The sequence below is a fragment of the Tiliqua scincoides genome, chromosome 3 (assembly GCF_035046505.1).
Source record: "Tiliqua scincoides isolate rTilSci1 chromosome 3, rTilSci1.hap2, whole genome shotgun sequence".
NCBI lineage: Eukaryota > Metazoa > Chordata > Lepidosauria > Squamata > Scincidae > Tiliqua > Tiliqua scincoides.
The window spans coordinates 75,384,669-75,408,382 of record NC_089823.1 but is presented as its reverse complement, the minus strand read 5'-3'; the positions used below and the strand labels follow the sequence as shown (position 1 = coordinate 75,408,382).

The 23,714-nt window shown below is 40.0% G+C and overlaps 1 protein-coding gene across 1 annotated transcript in view; it reads left to right on the top strand.

Moving 5' to 3' along the window:
• The window catches only part of POLA1 (DNA polymerase alpha 1, catalytic subunit), a 247,703-nt gene that overhangs the window by 77,578 nt on the left and 146,411 nt on the right, over nt 1-23,714 (top strand). Inside the window, 6 exon segments of the mRNA XM_066619493.1 lie at nt 4,627-4,659; nt 5,767-5,859; nt 12,711-12,916; nt 15,549-15,681; nt 20,133-20,264; nt 20,464-20,638. Coding sequence (XP_066475590.1) covers nt 4,627-4,659; nt 5,767-5,859; nt 12,711-12,916; nt 15,549-15,681; nt 20,133-20,264; nt 20,464-20,638 — 772 coding nt within the window.

Below are 23,714 nucleotides of genomic sequence, written 5' to 3'. Positions count from 1 at the left end.
GTCTTCCACAGGTTCCTTTTGTACTTACAATCTTTTGGTGTACCGAGTTATACATCCATCTCCATGTTAGAGGGTGCCACCCTGACTTACATATTCCTCCAGAATCCAAACTGTATGTTCACACAAATGACAAAGCAAGCTTCTCTTTGTTCTTTCCCAGTCTGTGGAGCACCTTGGCTCCAAAATCTCAACTTCCAGAAAGCAGAGCTGAGGCTTTGTGTGTACACACACACACTACCTCCAGTGAGTGGTAAACCCTTTTTGGCATGTGTGGCACAGTGTCTGAGATAATACACTCTAGATTTGGCACTTATTAGCACCAAGTCCCACTGTTCAAAATTACGGGGTGGGGTGGGGGGGGCCTCTATCAGTGGATCCTTTATCCACAGGTCTGGCTCAGTGCGGGTCCCCTGGACTCGTGTTGAGCCAGACTTGGGTCCCACCTGAAGTCTCCGAATGGGACCAGCGGGCTTTCTGAAGCCCAGAGATGCAGTGCCTGTAGAGGTGAAAAAAATGCCACTTCCAGTTTCCCGTGGGAAACCAGAAATGGCGTTTTTATGCCTTTGAAGGTGTACCTGCCACATCAATAATGCACAACAAGCTCTCAATCCTCTCTAAATGTAATATACATTCATAGCAGCCATGCCTCTCTGAATATTACACACATTCATTTGGAATTGGCAATGGTCATGTATTAGCTGTATGTGCAAGAATTCAACAATATTCATACACGTTCTGAGTTGTGCTGTCATTTTTACATTAAGAACTATAGTTCGACTTAAGAATGATGTCAGTCGTTAACGTGATGGACTACAGGGGAACGAAGCTCAATGGATCAAATACCGTCTTAGGTAGTTTTCTTCTGCTCTAAGTTTTTCGCTGAGAAATAGGTGAATTCAAATGAAAAGCAAAATATTAATCACAAAACAATAAGGAACAAATTTTTGATTCTCTCCTTTTCCCTGCCTCGTCATAAAACTGTCATTTCATTGCACAGTTCTAAAAACCAGTAATGATTGATATGATCACAGTGCTGTCATTTTTAACAAAAAGTCACTTTTGTTCTAGATATTTTAATAGATTCCCATTAAACATATATTGCTGACTGAAATATGGGCATGAAGGGCTCTCACTGGGCTGAGCTCAGGAATTAAGAAGTCAGGAAATCAGCTGCTGCCTTGCAAAAGAGCCTTGTGTGACACAGGATCTCCTGATTGGGGGATCATTACTGCTATTATGACTCTCCTTGCGTAGGACTTTTGAATTTCATCTGAATGTCAGTAATAACCCTCTTAGCAAATTATCCTGAATAAAATCACAAAGGCATTTTATATAATAGGTGTTGAATTACTGGATAGATTTGCTAATTAAATACTCTTTGTTCTGCTGCAGTTGACATTACAGGGTAAGATCTTGAACAATTATTCTCAACAGCTGTACTTTGTTAAGGGAAAAATTAACCACAAAGTTTATTTTTTTTCCTTTGAAGTTGGCAGATTTTTGAAATGTGCTTGAAAAAAAAATTATCATCCAATTGGTAATGAGAAGATAAATATGCAGGTGTTTCTGTGAAATATGATAACTGCCAACTGATTTATTAATGAAGTTAGCATGCCTTTTTAAGCTATTCTCTCTTGGCACTTAATGAGCAATTCTCTATCAGAATGGGTAATATTAGCATTATGCCTGTCACTAGATGAACTTTACTTGTCTTGTGACCCTCTTGTAATTACCTATATTTACTACTGCCCTTATGACCAATTGAAAATACTCTGAAAATTCACTGAAAATAGTGAAGCATTGGGTTTTTAAAAATGAAGATAACTTGGTCAGAATTATCTTACTGGTTGTTACTGGCATATGATTTTCAGGAGACTAGAGATTGTGCGCGCACACACACACACACACACACACACACACACACACACACACACACACACACACAACATATTATCAATAGCTAGGGCATTTTTGGAGGAAAAGAAGTTACGTAATCTTTTTCTTTAGCTACTTTTTTGAAAAATATTAAATATGGTGAGTCTTCCAGTACATTTCCTGTGTGGAACTATGATTAACCAACCTAATTAGAATCTTAAATAGATTCTACTTAATCTGAAGTAGAAATTTCAATCTTAATAGTTTTGGATATATCACAAATATCCCACAAGACTGGATAGTATCCTCTACTGCAGTGGGCTCCAAACTGGAGACTCCTGTATCTGAAAAAGCTCTCCCTGTTCCAATCGGAACTTACCGTTCTGCCGCGGTGCCGCTCATTTTCCAAGCCAATCGCTTGGAAAGGGATGCTCTTGGCAGTTACATATATTGCCCAGTGTCCCACAAGGGACACTGTGGGAGGGAGCGCTGTGGTGGGGCTTTTGGGGGCTGCCAAAAAGAGCCTTGTAGGCCACATGCAGCCCATGGGCTGGTTGTTGGATCATGCTATCCTAGAAGTTCTTCCTGTACTAATTCTGTGTGTGATTGTGTGAATTAGAGAAAGATAGGGAGAAGGATTCCTTGGTGATCCAATTATGAGATTATGTAGTCACTTCGCACTCTCTCAGGCAAGCTTGCAGAAAGGCATTGGTCGAATATGTTGAAATGACAGTTATGTACACTCAGTAACCGCTTGGGCTACAAGGTGGTCATAGCCTGGGTTCTTGTGACATACCTATGAGATTGCTGTTCTTATCCAGATCTGAAACCCAACTGATCTGAGTTGGGCCTTATGTCGTGCCTCATCTTTGTGGGATATGCAAGGGAGATGTGTCAGGAAAGCAGTCATGTTTGGCCCTGGTGGCTGTCTTCCAGGAACATCCAGAGCACTGATGCCAATTTATGTAACTGTAACCTTATCAGTCTAGGAGTCTCTGAAGAAGTGTTTGTCCTCTGTTGTAATAAAGTATACCTTGGTTTACCTTGCTTGTAGAACTCTTCCCCCTACCCCAAAAAGGGACTGCACACAGGACTCAAAACTAATCCTGTGCGAACTAGAGAGTTTGTACTAATTCCGGTTTTATTCAATATTTTTAATGATAGGTGAAGACTTTACGTTTGCCTGACTTTTCATTCCCGTTTTGCTACTTCAATGGCACATTTATCTGTTAGACTGCTCTCATATTCTTATTATCTTTATTGTATGCTTAATATAATGTGTGTATTTATGAGTTCTTGTGGGTGGTATGTAAATTATAATAATTTCGATTACTAGTATTAACAAGAATGAAAAAAAGTTTTTATGCATATAGAGGGGAATGGCCATTTTTCCTGATCTCCCTCTTCCCTTGCAGCCGCCTGTACCTCACTCTTGACTAAGACAGATTTTGAGGGTCACAGAGGGAAAGGGAATTGGCAAAACTAGCATGGATGGAAAACTTTCTTTATGAAGGAAAGCCCTAGTTGGTATTAAACATCCTCTAAACACCCATCCCCTTTTCCGAGGGATATTTGTACATTTTGCAACAAGAGGATTCTATGAGGTGTTGGTAAGAGGGCTTAGTTTGCACCAAATCATATGGATAGAATATATCCTGGAGAAATGTGTTACTAAAAATACTTTTAGCTAGAATGCCATGGTATTGCCCATGATGGATAAAAGTCAGTAATTTAAAATAATAGAGTTTTAGATCTAAATCAGATTTGCTTCAGCTATAATTTTCTCTTTTTAAAAAATAGCCTAGGTTAAAATGAACTGTGCACTTAATGTAAACATATAATATTTTAAAACTGAACTCACAACCCTGTTATGACTTATGAAAAGCTGCTTTCCTTTATAATGAAAGAACTGTGAGAAAAATATCTGTATTGGTTATCTTGCAGCACAATAGTTCATAAACATATAGTATGATGTTATACTGAGAATCAGAGTGTAACAAGTTTTCACAGGTGATGCCACTCTGTTTCTGACTAAGATCATCCACTGAACCCATATGGATAAACATGTTCTATTTTATTCCCCACCATCTGAACTATGCAATGTATTACTTTGTGAAATTATTACTGTTATGATTCCCAGAAAGCCTGGATTACACTTTCCTTATCTTGAATAAAGCACTGTTTTCCCAGTTAATAGCCATTTCTGCCCAATGTTGCATATACGCAATAGGGATCAAATGTGTAGACCTGTGGACTGGGCAGAAATGGGTTAACTACCATTTCTTGATTCTGGACATTTGTTACAGTGCAATTTTGTGCGTATTGACTGGAAAATAAGTTCTCCTTGTTTCAGTGGGACTTGTTTTCAAATTGGGGTGCACACAATTGAAACCTTAGAACCAAAATAAGTGGGTCTTGTTTTCAAATTGGGGTGCATACAATTGAAACATTAGAACCAAAATAAGTTCTTTTCCTGGTGTTGTCAACCTTCTTTGGAACGCAATGACTGTTTATAGTGCTTAGGAGACATCTGTGATGTATCATATATGCATAGAAGTGAGTGTTGCTATTATGACATTTTTAGAACTTTGTTATGTGTTGAGCAGAGTATAATTGTTATATAATACTAGAGTCTACAATGGACTTGGTTGCTCTGTTTCCTTGTAAGATCAGAAATATAAAGTTCATTGATTAATGTGTGCATATAATAATTTGTAATGAGATAATAATTATAATCCATTTTTTCCTCAGATTTTGATGCATACTAAGGAGATGGTACAGAAGGTAATGTGCATTTTCATTATACTGCAACCCTTAAATAGCATACCTACTGCATTTTTTTATATTCTACAAAAATTGTAACCCAAACAAAATTGAAATCACTACTCAGGATGCCTAGTTTACAAATGTAATCCTTTCTAATGGATTATAGCTTTTTTTTCCCCCCATATGGTAAAGTAGATATGATCTAATCCCTGCTTGAAGCCTATACTTGAGTGTTTTAGGCAAATTAGTAACAGTGCTAATTAGAGTTTAGTCACAGGCCAGTAACTGTGTGTTCTAATGTCTTTGTTGGGACTGAATTTTTTTAAGCACCCCTTATTCTCTTGCAGACTTTGAATATGATATTTATGTTCTGTGGGTTGAATCCAGGAACTGTGACTAGAAGAAAAATAAGAGCAAGCACTGTTCTGCAAAGCACTTTACTTAACAGAAATGTTTGTGCAAGAGTTCACACAGTGCTATGACAAATAGGCTCTAGGACAGTTCCCATGCTTCTGATTGAACAGGTAGTTGAGCAAGCAGAATGCCACTTTTTGGATTTAGTTTCACTTTTCTAGTGCAGTGCTTTAGCTTGAACTGTAAAATTGCCCTTCAGTGAGTAGAATTAGTAGTCTTCTACATTCAGAAGATACACAGTGTTGTGTTTTTACAAAATTACATCATCTTCCATTTGATTACTGGTGCAGGGATGGTATTGGAGGAAGGCCAGGTTAGGCACTGGCTGACAGTGCACCTAGTTGAGCTGACCCCTAAACGCTACTGTTCTGGTGGCAACAGTAGTACCCCCAATGCACCATTGGGGGGAGACAGGCCTGCAACATGCAGGACCAAGTGCAGAGCTTTGCCAGTAGCAACCTGGCACTGACCTGGTGCTATTGGTAGTGCTTGAAGAATCTTTCAGCCACCCATCCAGTCGTAGCACATTGGGCCAGTTCACACATACCGCCAAACTATGGTTGAGTGCTTTAGGAACAAATTCCTGGTTTCCTTACTTTCTCCTCTCCTTGTGTACTCTGCTTAATTTCAAAATGAATTGATCCATTGCAGACTTCTTGAAAAGTGTGTTTGCTTCACAGTTGTAATCTGAATTCAATATTTTTTCTCTAGATGAATCTAGAAGTAATTTATGGTGATACAGACTCCATTATGATAAACACAAACATTACCAATCTGGAAGAAGTCTTTAAACTGGGGAACAAGGTAAAGGAATTTTCATTTACTTTGAAGCTTCTATATAGTTCCGTGTTAGATATCTACCGCAGACACCCGCCTACAAGTTGATCTCACAGATAAGACAAGGGCAGGTTTTGAGGCAAGAATCATAGAATTTTCTATGATCCTCCGATAAGTCGGGGTCATAAACTTGGGGTGTGTGTGTCTGATTATAGTTTTGTCTGATTTTACCCTAGGCCAGATCCTGAAAAATAACCTACCAGTAATTGTTACCTAAGAACTGACAGTCTCTAATTTATTAAAAATATAGTAAAAGATCATAAGATTCATTTTTATTCATAAACTTTTAAATTCTGGTCTTCACCATTTTTTTGTAAACACTATCAAAGAGTAACTGCACTGTAAACAACATACTAATAGAACAGTGATTCCCAACCTGGGGTTCATGCACCCCCAGGGGCGCTCAACAGGACCTTTAGGGGTACTTGAAAGAGCATGGAGTAATGGCAGTGCTCCAGAATGCCTTGCAGGGCCAGCAAGGCAAGAAGGGAGATAGCTAGTTGACTGTGAAAGCCCCACCAATAGCCAATTTTTAGTGATCAGTTCATGTATGAACCAGTGATTGAAGACAGCATAGGAAAAAAACTAAAACATAAAAAAAGTGATCTATCACTCAGAATTTCTCAGGACACTTCTGATGCAAAACAGTGCAAAGGCAGAGTCTTCTGCTCTTAAGCCAGAAGCTCTACATATAACATACAACTTAGAACACAACTGGGAGTGTGCAATTCAATTCACAGCAGAGATAAGCAACAGCAAATGGCTGTGACCAAGTGCAGCTGCACATAACTGAAACCCTATTTACTCAGAAGCAGACCCATTGCTTTCCCTGGGTGTTATTCCTAAGTAATGGTGCTCTGAATTGTAGTTTGTGAGACATTTGATGGGAGTGTTTCCACTTTCAGGGAAGGTGCATCCTGCAGCTGCATCCTGCAGGTGCATCACCTGGTCTGAGGGCTGTTTCCTCCTCTTGATTTACAGCAGGATCAAGGCTGTCAGGGGGTTTCCTGGTCAGTTTCCCTGATTGCATGGCTTGTAAATAGGGGGCAGAGAAAGAGAGACACTGGGGAAGGGAGAAGGGGGAGAAAACAGTACAACAGAGTGAAGGCTCATGGAGGGAAGAGAGGGGCTGGGGCTGAAGGGCAGAGAGAAGCAGGCAGTGCAGGAGTGGGGGCTGGAGGGAAGCTGTGTGAGGGGCTCTCCTCGTCCCTCTTCCTCAGAAGAAGCAGATGCAGAGCTGTAAGCCCTCCCATTTCTCGCCCCATCTTCAAGCTACAATCTTTTCCTGGGAGTAAGCCCCATTGACAATAATGGAACTTACTTCTGAATAGGCATGCACAGGCTTGGGCTCAAAGGCTGCCATCCTACGTGCACTTTCCTGGGAGTAAGCCCCACTGACAACAGGCATGGGACACGCTCCAGGTTCCTGATCCCCTTTCCTGTCCTTTTGAAGATGAGCAGGGGTGGAGGAGGAGGAGGAAGTCAGAGCCAAGGAAACCAGGCTCCGGGGAGCCTGAGCGGGCGGGACTGCAATGTCCAGGAGCAGCAGGGTGGCAGGTGAGCCGAGCAGCTCCGTCAGGCTCCCCGCTCGAGGTGGGAAGGAGGGAGCAGTAGGCGAGCCAAGCGGCTCCGTCAGTCTCCCCACTCCAGGTGGGAAGGAGGGAGCAGCAGGCGAGCCGAGCGGCTCCGTCAGGCTCCCTGCTCCAGGTGGGAAGGAGGGAGCAGCAGGCTCCCTGTGCGCAGTGGGGGAACGAGTAGCGCCTCACCCTCCCCAGGAGCATCACAGCTGTTCTGCAGTGTGCCTGAAACAGCCCTGACCCCGAGTGGCCCTGCAGATAAGGCGAAGGGTAGATTGAGGAGCTATCTGTTGGGACAAATTTATCGCCCTATAGGCGAGTATCTACGGTATATTTTGATTAATAAGTACAAGTGAGCAATAACTTTATTAGTATCATGCATTTATTATGCATAACATGCATTTATTATTAGTATAATGATTTGCAGCTATCTTGATGCTGAGGATCCATGGTGCATGATGTTTGATTCCTGGAAAAGGTTTCTTTATTTTAAACACTCTCTCTCTCTCTCTCTCTCTCTCTCTCTCTCTCCAAAAAATTAGTGTTTCTCAAATTCCTGACTTCTGTCTTCGGTTTGCAACTCCTTTGTCCTTTTACTTACAATATATTCTTACATTTGGTATTTTATCACACTTTGAGCTTCTAACATGCCCTCTGTTAATTACTTTCCTCCAGGATATCATCATTAATATATTCTTTACAAGAGAAAATGTTGTGTGGTGGTTAGACTTGATAATTTGTTTAAATATCTTTATAATGGGGTAGCATTCTGGTTCTCATACAGTTTAGGATGTCTCAGTAGCATAAAGATTTACAAAGGAAATCCAAGTGTTTTCTTATATGAAGTGCTGGTAAGAGGGGATAATATTATCTTCTGTTGATGTTCCTATCTTTTCCTTGTATGAAGAGTTCCCTCTTTTCATCTGAAAAAGGCAGACCTTCTGAATTTGTGAATACCCTGTGGATCACATGATTTTTTAAATCTAAAGATGATAGACAAGTTAGTGTTATGCCTTATATTCCGCATTACCATTTTAATGTGGTAACTGTGTTAAATTAGTTTTATTAAAATATTTTTATCCTGCCTATCAACTGCATTGAGACAGTTCTACCATTCATTATATTTCCATAAGATAACGAAAACAATTGAAAATAGCAAAACTATTGCAGCACAGAACTGCAGAAAAGCAAAGTGAGAGAAGAATATACAGGGGGCTGTATCCGTGGTTTCACTTATCCTCATCCCTTGCGTCTGGAGAGTCCTCTGAACCCAGCAGAGGCCGCTAACGTCTGTTCCTGCCCTTTGCTGGGCTCTGATTGAGCCTTTCAGTGGAAACAAAAACACAACTTCACAGTAAAACCAGAAGTGACTTTTTAAGGAGTGGAACACCTGTGGGGCCGGCTGCTGGACTCCAACTGCCTTTTCTCCTCCTCCCCACGCCTTCAGGTACATCAGCCTCTGGAGTGCCAGAGGCTTGAGCTCTTTGCCCATGTCTCTTCGACAGTGGATCAAGACTGTGGATCAGGAGGCTGTATGACTCTTTATTATGGCTCTTGTTGCTGAGCAGCTCATCGTCTTTGGATCCCCAGCACTATATCCTCCCCTTTTATGCAGTTCTGTGCTGTTTAATGATTGGGCCTCTGGGAGGAGTTAGAAGGCATTGTGTCAGCATTAGGGTTTGTGTGAGACTGAATGCAGGATTGTGAGTGGATAGTTGAGGAGGTGTCATGTGAGTGAGTTTTGGTTGTGATTCAGGAGTGTTAACCTTTGGACTTGGATTAAGGAACTCAAGGAGAAGCTGGTGTCCTCTGACTCTGTGAGAGAGGGACAGGGGAGAAGGTGAAACCTCTGACTCTGTGAGAGAGGGACAGGGGAGAAGGTGGGGACCTCTGGCTCTGTGAGAGGGGGACAGGGTGTGAGAGAGTTCAGTGAGAGGGGGTGTTGTATGTACAGGTTGAGTCTCATTATTTGGGAGGGTTCCCTTCCAAGAACTCAATGGCAACTGGATGGCAAAAAACTGCACTATAGCAAATCAATTTAAACAACAAAGTTTCTTTGATCTGGTGATTTAAAAACAGCCTTGCTGACCTTTGTAATACACGCAGAGGCAATCAGTGTCTCTCCAGGCACTTAGGCTTCACTAGGAGGCAGCAATCCCTCCCTTCACCAGGAGCCCCAGCAAGGGGGAAAGAATGTAAAAGGTGATCATTGCTGCCATTTAGCCTTAGTTCATAGGCTCAGGAGGAAGGGAAGAGTGAAGCCTGCAGAGAGAATGTTTGATGGATTGGCTGCCCTCTGCTTTCCTTTAATTTGCAACTGTTTTACTTTAATTTAAATGGCCCTTCTCATCAGCTCTTAGAAAAATCTGTGGATACTTAAGTTATACCTGTAATCACTTGCATGACTATGTCTCTACAACAGTAAAAAGCAGTTTTTTAAACTGTGATTTTAAAGGGGTGCATTTTTCTCCTTCTCCAGGGATCAGCACATTCTTTCTCATTTGCAGGGACCATTTGTGTTGAGTCAAATCCGTGTATAAAAAATCCGTGTATAACAAGGCTGGATCTGTAGTAATAATTTAATAGTGAAGTGAGAGTGACTGAATGCTGAGTGGAATGTGTGGTCGAGGTTGTGTGGTTTATGGGTCAACGCTGCCAAAGGGTAATGTGTTTGACATCTCGAGGGAGTTGGGGGGCGGGAGTGCAGCCACAATAAATAGAATGAGTGAATAGGGTGAGTGAACTTTTTAAAAATTTTACTTTTTATTTTAATTTTGGGTTCCAAGTTTTGTTTTTTAAATTTTTATTTTTATACATATATATTTTATGTTTTTATGATTTCTTTTGTAAGCTGCCTTGAGTGCCCTTTACTGTGACAGATAGAAATTCTATTAAAAATCAATCAATCAATCAATTAATTAATTTAATATAAGACCTTATAAGGCATTATCTGAACCTCCTAGTGCTTTATAAGGCATTTAAAAGTCACTTTCAGTTTCATGGAGAAACCTGAAGTTGCTTTTTTTTTCACCGAAAGGCTCCATCTGAGCCTGGCAGAGTCTGTGAATGGATGTCCACGGCTTCTGCTCTGCCCAGAGGACTCTCCGTAGGTAAGGGGAGTAGAGCTCCCCTTGGCTCCGGAGGGTGGAGGGGAGGCATTTGCTTGTATACATGGTTTATCCTAAGTGGGGGGGGGGGTTACGGATTGGAACCCCCACGGATACAGAGGCATGCCTGTACATTTCACTAGTACAGATTAATTTTGAATGGCCAGGCAAAAAGGAGAGTGTTTACCTGATGACTAAATGGTACCTCTTCATTAGTCATGTAGGACCATAGAGGACTCTCTTCTTGGCAGCCATACTCCTTACATCTGAAAGTGATTATTTTCTGAGGGTTTTGAGAAGGGTGTCTAGTATACTTTGTGACACACCTCTCACTTCAGCAGAAAGCAGGGCTACTCAATACTGACACCTTGGGAGTGGTCCAACAGTTCTCCAAAATGGCTCTGTCTTGCCACCAGGAAACAGGGTTCCTATGTCGCTATAAGAGCTAGCTGAAATTGCCCATTCAGCAGGAAACAAGATAGCATAAATTGGATGTGCTGCAGGCTTTTAGTTTGTTTGGATTGATGGGTACAAATTTCTGTGTCTTTCCAGCATTCTTCCTGAGGAAAAAGGTCTCAGAGAAGCCACTTCTGGTTGGCTGAATGGCCATGTTGTGATAGGGAGAGATTTTGTCTTTGTTGAAATGCACTATCATTAGACCTCTAAAAAACATATTTGTATCCCACTGCCATAGAAATTTACTGGGAAGCTTCTAATTTGCTATTCTTGGGCAAGATGAGGGGTCTTCAAACTTTTTGGCCAGAGGGCCGCATCAAGTATCTGGCATGGTGTTGAGGACCAGAAAAAAAATTTAAATATAAAATTTATTTAAATAAATTAGAGATGGAACTTAGATGAGTGAATAAATGAATGGGCTCATTCATTCAACCTCTCTGGCCCTTGAACACCCTCCAGACGCAACCAGAGCATAGTTCCTGTCATGTTTGGCCAAGTGGGCCAGAGGCTTTCAGGGGACAAGAGCCTGGCTGCGGGCCAGATAGAGGCTTGCCACAGGCCGCATCTGGCCCCCGTGCCAGGGTTTGGAGCCCCTTGGGCAAGATGATTGAACAGGTAGGAGCTCTAGGTTTTTCTGGATGAAACTGATTACCCTTTTCAATCCAGGTTGGATTTCAAAACGAAACAACCCTAGTTGATGGTCTGTGCCCAGAATAGACACAGGGGAGTACACAATCATTTCTCTCTGTGGTTGTTGAGAGCATTCACTATGGTATTCTTCTGGCATGGTATTGTGGTAGTTCTACTCTTGCCTGTCAGGTAGGTTACAGTAGGTAGCTACAGGAGATAACTATGTGGAACTGCTGTTTGGCCTCTTGGCCTTTCACCTCAGGGTCCTGCAAGGTTCCATTCTGTCCCCCAAGCTATTTAATATCTATATGAAAGTCTTTGCTGGGAAAAGTTGTTTAGGATTTGAAATTCAAGACCCCAAGTATAAGTATGCCACTGTGACTGGAACTCTAGCATATAAACAGTCAGCTATGTCTTTTTGCTTCTTTGCCTCTTGATGAGCTGGGGATCAACCAAGCTGTTCAGGAATCGCAAGCCAGGGTATAGACAGAACTATGACCCTTTTCCTGTCTAGAAGTACCACAAGATCTTTTCATTACAACCTGCATTGTGTGTTAATCAGCATGGATTATGAATGGAATGCATTCCTGTTTTTTCTGCTCAAATATGGGTGCATCTGCTACATCTCTGAGCAAAGAACAAGGCAGCATCTGTTGAAGGAATACCTTGGTCTAGATTAGAATCCAATACCTTGGTCTAGAATCCCCATTGATAGGGACATACAAAATTGCCTATTGAGTCAGAAAATTGGACCACCGGACTCAGTATTGTTGATACTGTCTTGAGAGTGACTCTCCTTGGTTTCAATCTGGAATTTTTGTCTACCCTGCTTTGTAGTTAGTAGTTAGTGAGTCTTGAATCTGGGACCATCTGTGCAACCAGATGCTCTACCACTGGCTTTGACTTAATGTTTTGTGGTTTCCCATACCTTTGGTACATATTTCATAAGTCAGTTTTGTAAGCATGGAAAATAAGTGACGTGTGTTACTTCTGCAAGATATATTTCTCTCCAGCAGTGTGTGTTATGTCATTGGTGTTAAATTTGCAGATTAAAACTGAAGTGAACAAACTGTACAAATTGTTGGAGATTGATATCGATGGAGTTTTTAAGTCCCTCCTACTGTTAAAAAAGAAGAAATATGCTGCTTTGGTTGTGGAGCCAACAGGAGATGGCAAATACATTACCAAGCAAGAACTTAAAGGACTGGACATAGTGCGAAGAGACTGGTGTGATCTTGCGAAAGAGACTGGAAAGTAAGTTCTACTTGTTTTTGTGCTTAATCCCCTCAATATTTAGGAACAGCTTTATGTTTTATTGATATATCGCTTGATGTAGTAGCACTTTACAATAGATGCAAAGACTGGTCCCCTGCCCTGTCTCTTTATGAATACAGACATTGGGCTCACAGTATAAAGGTGCAAATGTGACAACAAAAGGGACGGGCAATGACGGCAGAGTAAATGAGGAAGAATATGTGATTATTTCACGTACACGTACTTAGTTGCTGTAGGGTTACAGGGGATGCTATGCCAAAAGTTGGCCAAAACACTCCCCATCCCACAAAATACCACCTGCTTATATTTTGTTTTTTTCCCAAAAGCTGTGATCGTAACCACATTTGCTTGAAAATGAGTTTTCACTTAAATCAGTAGTACTCAAACTTTTCTGGCCAGTGGCTTCCTTGACCCCCCATGGCTGTTGGCCATGACTCCCCATGGACGTGACATTAAACAGGAAGTGACCAGAAATATTAACTATATTAATATTAATTATATTAATCATATCATTAATTAAATGCAAATCTTAAAAATATATTATTAATACACAGAAATATACATGCTTTATAAATGATCAGCTGCTGATCACTGTTGGAGACAGGATGCTGGAGTAGGTAGATTTTTTGTCTGGTCCAATGTTTAAATAATGGTCATTATTTAAACATTGTAAGCATACCAATAGAATTGTTTTATCAAATGAACTCTGTGAACAACCAGTCTAACCAACATTACACCCACCCACCACTTTGGACCCCAATCCAACTAGTCATTTCTCCCATTCTCCTTGGATAGGATTGAACCCTTTATTAATTTAATTTAATTCAATTTTTCCAGCAGCTGGTGGGGAAAACAAAAATAGACCATGAAAATATGTCAGAGCTGATAAGGGTTTGGTTAGGAAGTTGATTTGTCTCCTATGCTAGGAGATGCACAGCCCAATCCTACGCATGCCTATACAGAAGTAAGTCCCATTAGAGTCAATGGGGCTTACTCCCAGGAAAGTATGGATAGGATTGGGCTGGCCATCAATGGCTGATAAGTATTCCTTTCAGATAGCAAGATTCATCACTTTAAAAATACAGCCTCTCCTCTTCAGTCAAACAACAAGATTAATAAATCACTTTAAAAACAGCACCCTTTTTCTGCTCCTGGCCAAGTAAAGTGTGTGCTTCTCTCTCTTCTTCCCCCCCCCCCCCTTTGCCAACTTGCATGGAAACAACTTTAAGACCCCTGGTAACTGGTAAGATAGGAAGTGTTTTATTTGGAGAGGGGAGGAAAGGTTTGGAGATCGAAAAGGGGGAGTGGAAGAGGGAGGGAGTTGAAAAGAGAGATTTCACTTTGATGAGAAGTGATGCTGGGCTGGGAACTAGGAACCAACCAGACAAGGATCAAGGAGGCTTTCTTTCTGAAGGTCAGCAAGGACAAGGACTGCAAGCTGAGCATGCTTGGTACTTGCCAGATGGGGGTTGGAGTCCAAGAGCTTTGGAAACAACATGCAGCGAACACAGAAGGCAGCAGCCTTGGAGTGGAGGGAGAAGAGGGTGGGGCGGCAACAGCCATTCTTGCAGTCACTCTCGGAGGGAGCAGCTGAGCAACTCCCATTTCTTCTGCTTTAAAAAAAAAGCGCAGATGATGGGCAGAAGATGGGCTCATATTCTACCCAGGGGTGTGACTGTATCGCTGCGAGAGGACATCCCGCGCCTCCCCTTTGAGTTCCTGGCGCCTCCCTAAGGAGCCACGCCTCACAGTTTGAATAACACTGACTTAAATCCACATCATTTCATTTCAAGCTTATTTCCAGAAAGAACAATTCAGTGACTATTTGCATAGGTCAGTGATTCCCAGATTGAACCATGGCTCCCTAAGGAGCCGTGGAAACCAGCCAGGAGCCATGTTTTTTTCTCACAAAAAACTTGCCGTCCTATATGAAAATTTGCTGCCCTGAATAGAATTGTAGCCCTAATGGGGAACTGCAGCCAATGGCTCAGTATGTCAAGGGAGCCACCAGTCCAAAAGGTTTGGAAACCACTGGCATAGTTGTATTGTAATGGGAACCGATATGAATGCTCAACCTGAAAACTAGAAAACCTGCTGAACTACTAATAGATTAACCTGTCTTTGGAATAATATTTTATACTGCTTATATAGATAAGCTAGAAGTAATTACAGTGCAATCCTATACATGTTTGCTTGGAAGTACGTCCCACTTTGTTTAGTGGGACACACTCAGTTAAGTGTGTTTAGGATTGCTGTCCTAAATAGATTAAATCACTGAAAGATGAAATGGTGGACACGTGACTCTTTTCTGGTGTATTTGACTAAATCTGCACTCACAATATAGAATTACTTAATGAGAAAATTAATCTTATAAAAAACACGCCCAGCTGAAATTTTAATGCTTGAGTTATGGTTTGTGCATTACCTCATGGACCTAGGTGAAAATACTGAGGGCAACCTGTAATCTATTCATATCTTCTGCTGGGTCACAATATAATAATTGGGAAATTCATTCCTTGGTTTCTGAGGCATGTGGTAAAGTGCATGTGTGTACTGTGGATTTCTCTTACAGATTTATAAGATTTGTTACCTTGCTGCACTTTTCTTACAGTTATGTAATTGGCCAAATTCTCTCTGACCAATCCCGAGATCTCATTGTTGAAAACATCCAGAGAAGATTAATTGAAATTGGAGAAAATGTGGTAAATGGCAAGGTGCCAATAAAACAATTTGAGATCAATAAGGTAAACTGTATTGTTACTGTTGTACCACAATCTGAACATATTCTGTGGGACATGCTTGTGGCTCCCATTTCTTGTGTGTATGGAAGCCTAGTTCCTTTTTGCTATTTCATGCTGTTTTGGAAGTGTTTATTGAATTGCGACACTGAACAAAGGAGGAAAAAAGTGCACTTTTAATCATCAGTGAGGGAGCAGTTTCGATTACAATATAACTTCTCTCTGCTCCTCTGCACCCCACTTGATTAACAAATCAGTTAGGATGCATTAATACATGTTGATATATTTTTGGATATGTCCCTTCTCATAGTGGGTGCAAGATTTTGGACATGTCTGAAGAACAGCTACATAGAATGTTAGTGTGTCTTGAACATAAGAAATTGCCTTAGAATCAGAACTGAATCAGACCATTGGTCCACCTTATCAGCATTGTCCGAGTAACTACAGTGACTGGGAACAGCTCTTCAGGATTTTTGGCAGTTTCATTTTGCTTTCCAGCTGTGCTCTTTCCTGGACAAATGAGATATGGCCTTGAAAATCTCATGCCCTAATGCAACTAGGTTGATTTGCTCCAGTATTCTGTACATGGGACTGCCTTTAAAGACTGTTGCAAAACAGCAGCTGTCTCAAAAAGTAGCTTCCAGAATGTTGACTGGAATTCAGAGAGTGGAGCACTCCCAATTTTGTATGAGCTACACTGGCTGCCTAGCTGTTTCTCAGTTTAGTTGTTAACTTTTGAAAACACAAGTTCCTAAATTTTGGGGGGGCCACCACCCCCTTGGTTCCATAAAATCATCCCCAGTGCTCCGTACCTTATAAAAAGAATTATTCAGAATAGCAGTTTGTATGATCCACATGAATATAACAACAATTCAAAACAATAGTCACAATTAATTGCACATTTATTTAAAATCTAATTAAAACTTTTAATTCAACAAAATTGTTGAACTTGATCCAGTGATACCAACAGAATCTGATAGCCATTTAGCAAGATATCACTTTTAACAACTATTTCATTGTTCAGTAAACAATGTGGTAGGCGGGCTTGATGAAGTGATACCCGTTTCTCAACATCCAGCTTAAAGTCACTTGGCAGGAGTCTTAAATCATCGCATTTAGTAATCAGGAGTAGATCTCTTTGTTTGGAGAAAAGTTGGATGGCCACGCTAAAACCATTTCCCCCAAAATATGATGTTAGAAATGCAACCAGGAGCTTCTTGACCACTATCCATAGCGCAGGATAGCAATCAGAAATTTCCTTTTGTGCCCAGAACATTTGGTACAATTTCTTAAACTGTGGCTTTAGCTTCTCTTCCACTACCCCAACTTTAATGTCTGATTTATCACCCAACCTGGAATTTCCACTGAAAGAAGAAAATCACTCATACATAACTTCATGCAGGATAGCAAATGGTCATTAAACACTTGCTGATCATCCCACGTTTCTCTTCTAGCTCAGATAGGCTGAGGATTTGTTCTATCTTGTGATGGCCTATGTTCCCTTGAATATAGCTTTGAAATAAATATAAAGACAACAAATTTGGCCTTAGAGTTGGAGGCTGATCTCATTGACTTGCGACTGCAAATTCATTTCACTGGACTTCGCAAATAGTTCTGATAAGTAAGCAATGTCATGCCTGATTCAGTACTGTGAATTCAGCACTGAATAAAGCATTTGAGTCTTTTAGTCTCAAAAGACTAAAGGGAGACTTTTAGTCTCCCTTACACTGTCAAAAAGGTCATGAAAGCATCTCATGCAGTTGCCTTTTGATAGCCAATGAATTTCATTATGAAGGAGCAAACATTCAGAATCATCATTCTCAACACAGCTCCCAGACAGTCAGTCGTTAACAGCATGGGCTTTAATTTTATTTACTGCAGTAATGACAGTGCGTAATGACTTGTGCAGGTGATCACTAAAGTTTTTTGCAACCAGATGGTGATGATAAATGATCCCTTGGTCCCTTGGGCCGGCCTAGGAGGGTTGCAAACGTGCCGTAAAGCACTTTTGCACCTCATTGAGGGAAAGCCAGGCTGGTGCTCTGAGAAGCTGACACAAGCGGAAAAGGTGGGCATGGGGGAGGAGGGAGGGTGGGTGATGGGCGGCCCTGGGGGTGGGTGGACGGGGAGCAGGAGTTGGGGCTAGGATTTGGCAGTTATGCCGGATCCCAGCCCCCGTTCCCAGGGAGAATGGAGCGACTTTAAGCCACTCTGCTCTCCTTGGACTTGTGCCACCTCCAGAGGTGGCGCAAGTCCGAGGAGACCCATTGTGGCCAGCAGCCCTTACCCATGGGTAAGGGGAAACGTTTCCCCGTACCTCTGGCTGAGCCGCTTCTGGCCACAATCCTGCGCTGGATACAGTGCAAGCTTCTTGGCTTGCCTGTTCCAGTGCAGGTTAGGATTGTGCCCTTAATTCTATTACCAGTCAATGTTATTTTGTAGTTTTAGTATCATTAGAAAGCAAGAAAAAATGTTCTCCATTCCATTTGTTGTTTTGTAAGCCTCTTCAAGCTCGACCATCCATTTTTAAACTAAAAAAACCCAAGTACATTTCTGGTAGGATTCATGATCAGTGAATCCTGATCATTGTGATCATCTGTCTTTTTCTGTATCCTTTTCTAAATGTAACTGCACAATACTGTTACATAAAGGTATCTTGATGCTGACCATTTTATTTTCAGTTCCTTTCATAATAATCTCTGTTGTGGAATTTGCATTTAAAAAAATAATACTGCTGCACACCAAGTTTTTCCCCCCTGTCAGCTGTCCATCATTACCCTAATATTTATTTCCTGGGTAGCTGCAGCCTATTCTCAGTGTAGGCATATATTGAACTTAGGATGTTTGTCCCCATGGTTTATGCAACTTTATGGTTGCATTGAACCTCGTTGTTTTGTTGTTTGTTTATCCAGCTTGGAGAAATCCTTTGGGAATCTTCAGTCTGCCTGGATTTTCTTCCTCCCAAATAATTTGGTATCTTGCACAAACTTGCCTACCTCACTGCTCACTTCTGAATCCAGAACAATTATGAGCAGATTGAATAAACTAGTCTAGTCCAGTAAAGATTCCTGAGAGAACCTTCTGTCTTGCTTACTTCCTTGCTTACTTCTGTCTATTGTTAATACTGCCTTTTTTCTCCCATCACTTCCTGTTCTTTAGCCAGTTATCTATCCTTTTATCCTATTACTGCTAAGTTTTCTCAAGAATTTTTGGTGAGGAATTTTTTGGGAAATCCAAATATGTGTTTACAAGATAATCTCTATTTGTATATCTAGTTATACTTTAACAGGAAAAAGCCTGTTAATGCAAGGCTTCCTTCTGCAGAATTATTGTCCAGGAAGGCTATGTGTTTTAATAGTTGTAACTTTAATAATGCTCTCTACCAGCTTACCTGTGACAGAAGAAGGCTGAGAGGTCTGTAATTTCCTGAATTCTTAAAAAAAAAAAAAATTAGTGTTACCTCAGCCACCTTCCAATCTTTTGGTAAAGAGGTTGATTTTAATGACAACTTGCATTTTTTAAAATCAGCAGTTTCACTTTTGAGTTTTTTAAAGAGCTCTCGAGTAGATGCCATCCTGATGCATTAACATTAATTTGTAATGTATCGGTTAGGTCTAAAGCTTCATCCTTTGTCATCTCTCTTTGACACATCTCCTCAAATGCCCTCTTCAGAAATACCGTAGATATCTCTTGAACACTTTCCATGGTTAAGGTTGATGAAGTTAATTCATTTTTCCTCTCTGCAGTTTCTCTCTTCTGCTTCAGGTCTACTTTCATATCTTTTGTCCTTCAAAGAATTCTATAGTCTGCCTGGACCTTGGTCCTGAGGAATTAATCAATGTTGATTTCATACCTCATAGTTTCGCCCCCTCATTAGCTCTCCTTTGGCTGTCTTTTTGTTGTTGTTGTTGTACTCGAGATTGCATTTTTTAATTTTTCTAATTTGGACAAGATTCCCATTTATTAAAGGAAACTGTACTGTCTATTGTTGTTTCCTTACATGGTTATGTAGCCATATTGGTATCCTCTTAGACTTGTTTGTATCTTTTTTGATCTGTGTTATACACTTGATCTGCATCAGTGTTGTAGTGCTTTAAAATAACCTACAGGCCTTTTGAAGGAAATAGACCTTCCTGACTATCCCTTTCAACTTCATTTTAATTAATCGCCTCATTTTCTGAGGCACTGTTAGAGTGAAGACAGAACAGAATGGGTCAACCCAGCCTTGCATAAATCTGAATATCTCCTTACATTGTTGATAGCAGAAAGTGGCAAGCAGAAATGAAATGATTTCCTACTTGACTAAGTTCATGAAAAGCCATGCACATAGACCAGTATGATATTTCTCTATTTCAAAGCCTGATGAATTATTATGGTATTTTAAAGAGAGCCCTTCCTTTCTTTTTCATGTTGCAACTATTTGTTCAGCCAGATAACTTTTCTTTGTTGATCTGTAGGCATTGACAAAGGATCCTCAGGATTACCCAGACAGAAAAAGTCTACCTCATGTGCATGTTGCTCTGTGGATAAATTCTCAAGAGGGTAGAAAGCTGAAAGCTGGAGATACTGTGTCATATGTTATATGTCAGGTACAAATACTCAGTTTATTTTGTCTGACTTAGCATAGTTTTTCATTTTTTTAACTTAATGTTTATCAGTTGCCTAACTTTGATGTACAGTAACTGCAGATAAATATTAACCAATGTATTAAATGAAGAAAAAAGCATAGATCTTCATATGATTTATAAAATCAGTGACATTATCTTTTGTTGTCTGTTTCTGGTGTAGGATAGATCAGGTCTGAGTGCCTGCCAGAGAGCATATGCTCCAGAACAGTTGAAAAAACAAGAAAACCTTGCAATTGATACTCAGTATTATCTGTCACAACAAATTCATCCAGTAGTGGCTCGTATCTGTGAACCTATAGATGGAATTGATTCTGTCCTTATTGCAGCATGGCTCGGTAAGCAGTGCACATTGGCACAGTTTGTAGTTATTAGTAATTTGTTTTTTCCATCAAGCATCCCCTGGAACAGTCTGGATGAGTTATTTCGACCATCACAAATGTATATTGCCTAGAGATATTAAGAGTGTGCCTGAGAGAAGTCAAGAAGGAAGATATGTCGGTGTACATATTAATCTTCTGGTGCACATCTGGATATATACAACCCAACAAGACAGGTGTGCGGGAGTGTAAAGGCCTTAGTACTGATATTCTGAGACACAAAGTCTTTACCTTATCTGTCATCTTGGGAAGCGAGAGAAAAGAGGTTCTTAGCCCTTCACATATGAAGCTCTATTAAGGAAGTGGCATCACTTCCTAAGGTACATTGTTTCAAAGAAACCTCAGCAGGTTATTCACTTGAATGGTGCTGCTGCTTGAACCAATGCTTTGAGTACCTCTCAACCACTATATTGTTAGCAGGAACATTGATCCAGCTCATGTTTATTAAGGTATTGTATCTGAACAAGGTGGAGGAATAATGGCAAAGCCTGTCCCATTTCTTACTCTGAAGATTAACCTGTGTGTTCTGCAGATCACAGGATGTAAATCTGCCATAATTCTGTCTCACTTTTACTCATCCTTAGGAAAGGCAATGCAAAATTACAAGTTGAAATGATTTAATAGTAAAGATAAATAATAGCACTGAAGCACATAGTTCTGACCATTCCTACTTGATTAGGATTCAGTATTTCAGGAAGATAGAAGTGCTTTGTTTGTGGAAAGTGCCTGTGCATGTTTTTCTGGTGATTTTCCACCTGCAGACTTCTGCATCTCCTTCTTGAGGGTTTTCCAGATTTCAGGAGAGGTTTTCAGGGATTGCTAAGAAAGGGGGAAGAGTAGGGACAATCCCTTGTGTGAGCTTTCTTCAATTTGCACAAGTTAAAATCCAACCCAGTATGTTTGACTTAACTGGCTCTCTTGTCTATGAGGGACTCCTTATAAGTAGGTCCTCTCAGACTGTACATGATAAAATTTGGAACTTGTTTATATGCTAGTCGAGCAAGACCTGCTTTGGACACTGGAATGAACTAGACTGGTTTGAAGGAGGGGATCTTTTTTCTACAGAAACACATGTAGATCAGTCATGGTTTACCTACATTATGGAACACCACAGTGACGAGATGAGAGCCCCGTCCATGCTGTACATGTTAAAGCAGGGCTTTGGACAATCCAAAGCTTTACAAAATCAGATGAACCTTCTTCTGTAAGCTGTTTTTCTATATTGCACGACATGCATGTTCTATCGAGTTAGCAACCAAAATATTTCCTGAATTCTGCCTTGGGTAGAATTTTCCAACAAACCTATGATGACTGCTGTTTGATACATCTCAGTGTTTGGACTTTTATCCAGTGTGAAAGGAGTAAGCTACAAAATGTTGTTGGTCTTTGAATTTTAACCAAATAAATACAACTAATTCAACTTTACTTTTCACTAATTAAATTATTGTAAATAGTCTTAAAATTATGCAGCTATGTAGTGATATTTTATTGTTTTAGGCAGTGATTTTTGCTAATGAAAAAATGCTTATAGAGTTGATAATGTTTTTTATGCGCCCAAATTTTCAGCATCAAACAGCTGTATTTATAAAACTGGCAAAGTATAATTGTGTTTTTGAAAAGAGATTCGGATTGGAAACCTCTAGGTGGCAGCACTAGACACTATTTTCTTTTTATTTCTCAAAAGGTTTAATGGGTTAAGCTGCAAAGTGATTAACTTTTAAACTTGCATATTACCCAAGTAAGACCAAGGTCCTGGAGTGGGTTGGGTTGTTGGTTTTTCCAGGTGATTGTTTTTTTTGTTTTGTTTTGTTTTTTGAGGGGGGGGGGTTATTTATTTAAAATACAGCTTATGAACTTGCCAGCTGATACTGTTTATTTACTTGGATATTTTTATGTGCAAAATACTTCTGCAAAATTTTAAATATAAATCTTGTGTTAACCTAAGTAATGCTGATTACATGTTGAATGTTTTTTTTAGCTTTTCAACAGCTGAAATTCATTTTTTTGTTTTAACACATTATGTGAGAAAATAAATCAAAACTAATTTTGATTGCTTTTACATATAAGACAGATATATTATTCCAGCACAAATGAGTCTTGGTCTCTTTTTTCAAATATGTATTATATATGGTATGAAACATTACTTACATGAAATGTGATCCTTGCTACCCTTTATCTTGACATTTTTAGTGCTGCAACAGCTTCAAGTCATGTTGAAAAATGATTACCTAAACTAGGCAGTAGGCTATGGAAGCAAATACAAGGATATTATTTCATTTATCTACTCAGATTTCTTTGAAAACGTGCCTCTTGACTAGATTGTCTTATTGTGAGTTTAAGAATGTTACTGAATTGAGACTACAGCTGGTTTTGTGAATTTTTTAGACCAAATAAAGACTAATGCTAAAGTGAAAACTGGTGTAAATTGATTCTTATGGAGCCCCGTTGACGGAAGTCGAGGAAAAATATGTATCTGAATCCCATTAAAAGAGACAGAAAACTTACCTGTATCTTTCTGTTATATTTCTGCCCCAATATTTCCTTTTTTTGAGAAATAGCACTAATAAGAACAAAGTATGATCGTCTTACTCTTTGATATTAAAGTATATATAAGTAAAAACAATCTCCTTTAAAATCTTAGCTCAAGACTTAAAGGCTGTCCAAACTAGAACTTTCTAGAAATAAAAAACTTATTTGAGATTTTTTTCAATCTAGCAGAAGGGCACTAGATAAAGTTATGGGAAACCTCTTCTATTATATAATATTTTGCATCATGCTAGATTGTTAGAAAAAACTTTTATTTGTGTTTAAATAGTTAATTTTTCCTTCAGACATATTCCCAATATGATATATACTACTATACAAAAAATATTTTCAGAAACTTTTCATCTAGCATACTTCTGTTGTAGTATATAAATATTCAGGCTGCAATTCTGTGTACACTTACCTAAACCTCATTGAACTCAGTGAAACTTGTATTTACATAAACCAACATAGACTTGGACTTCTAGCAACTCTCTTCTATAAGTAGTGT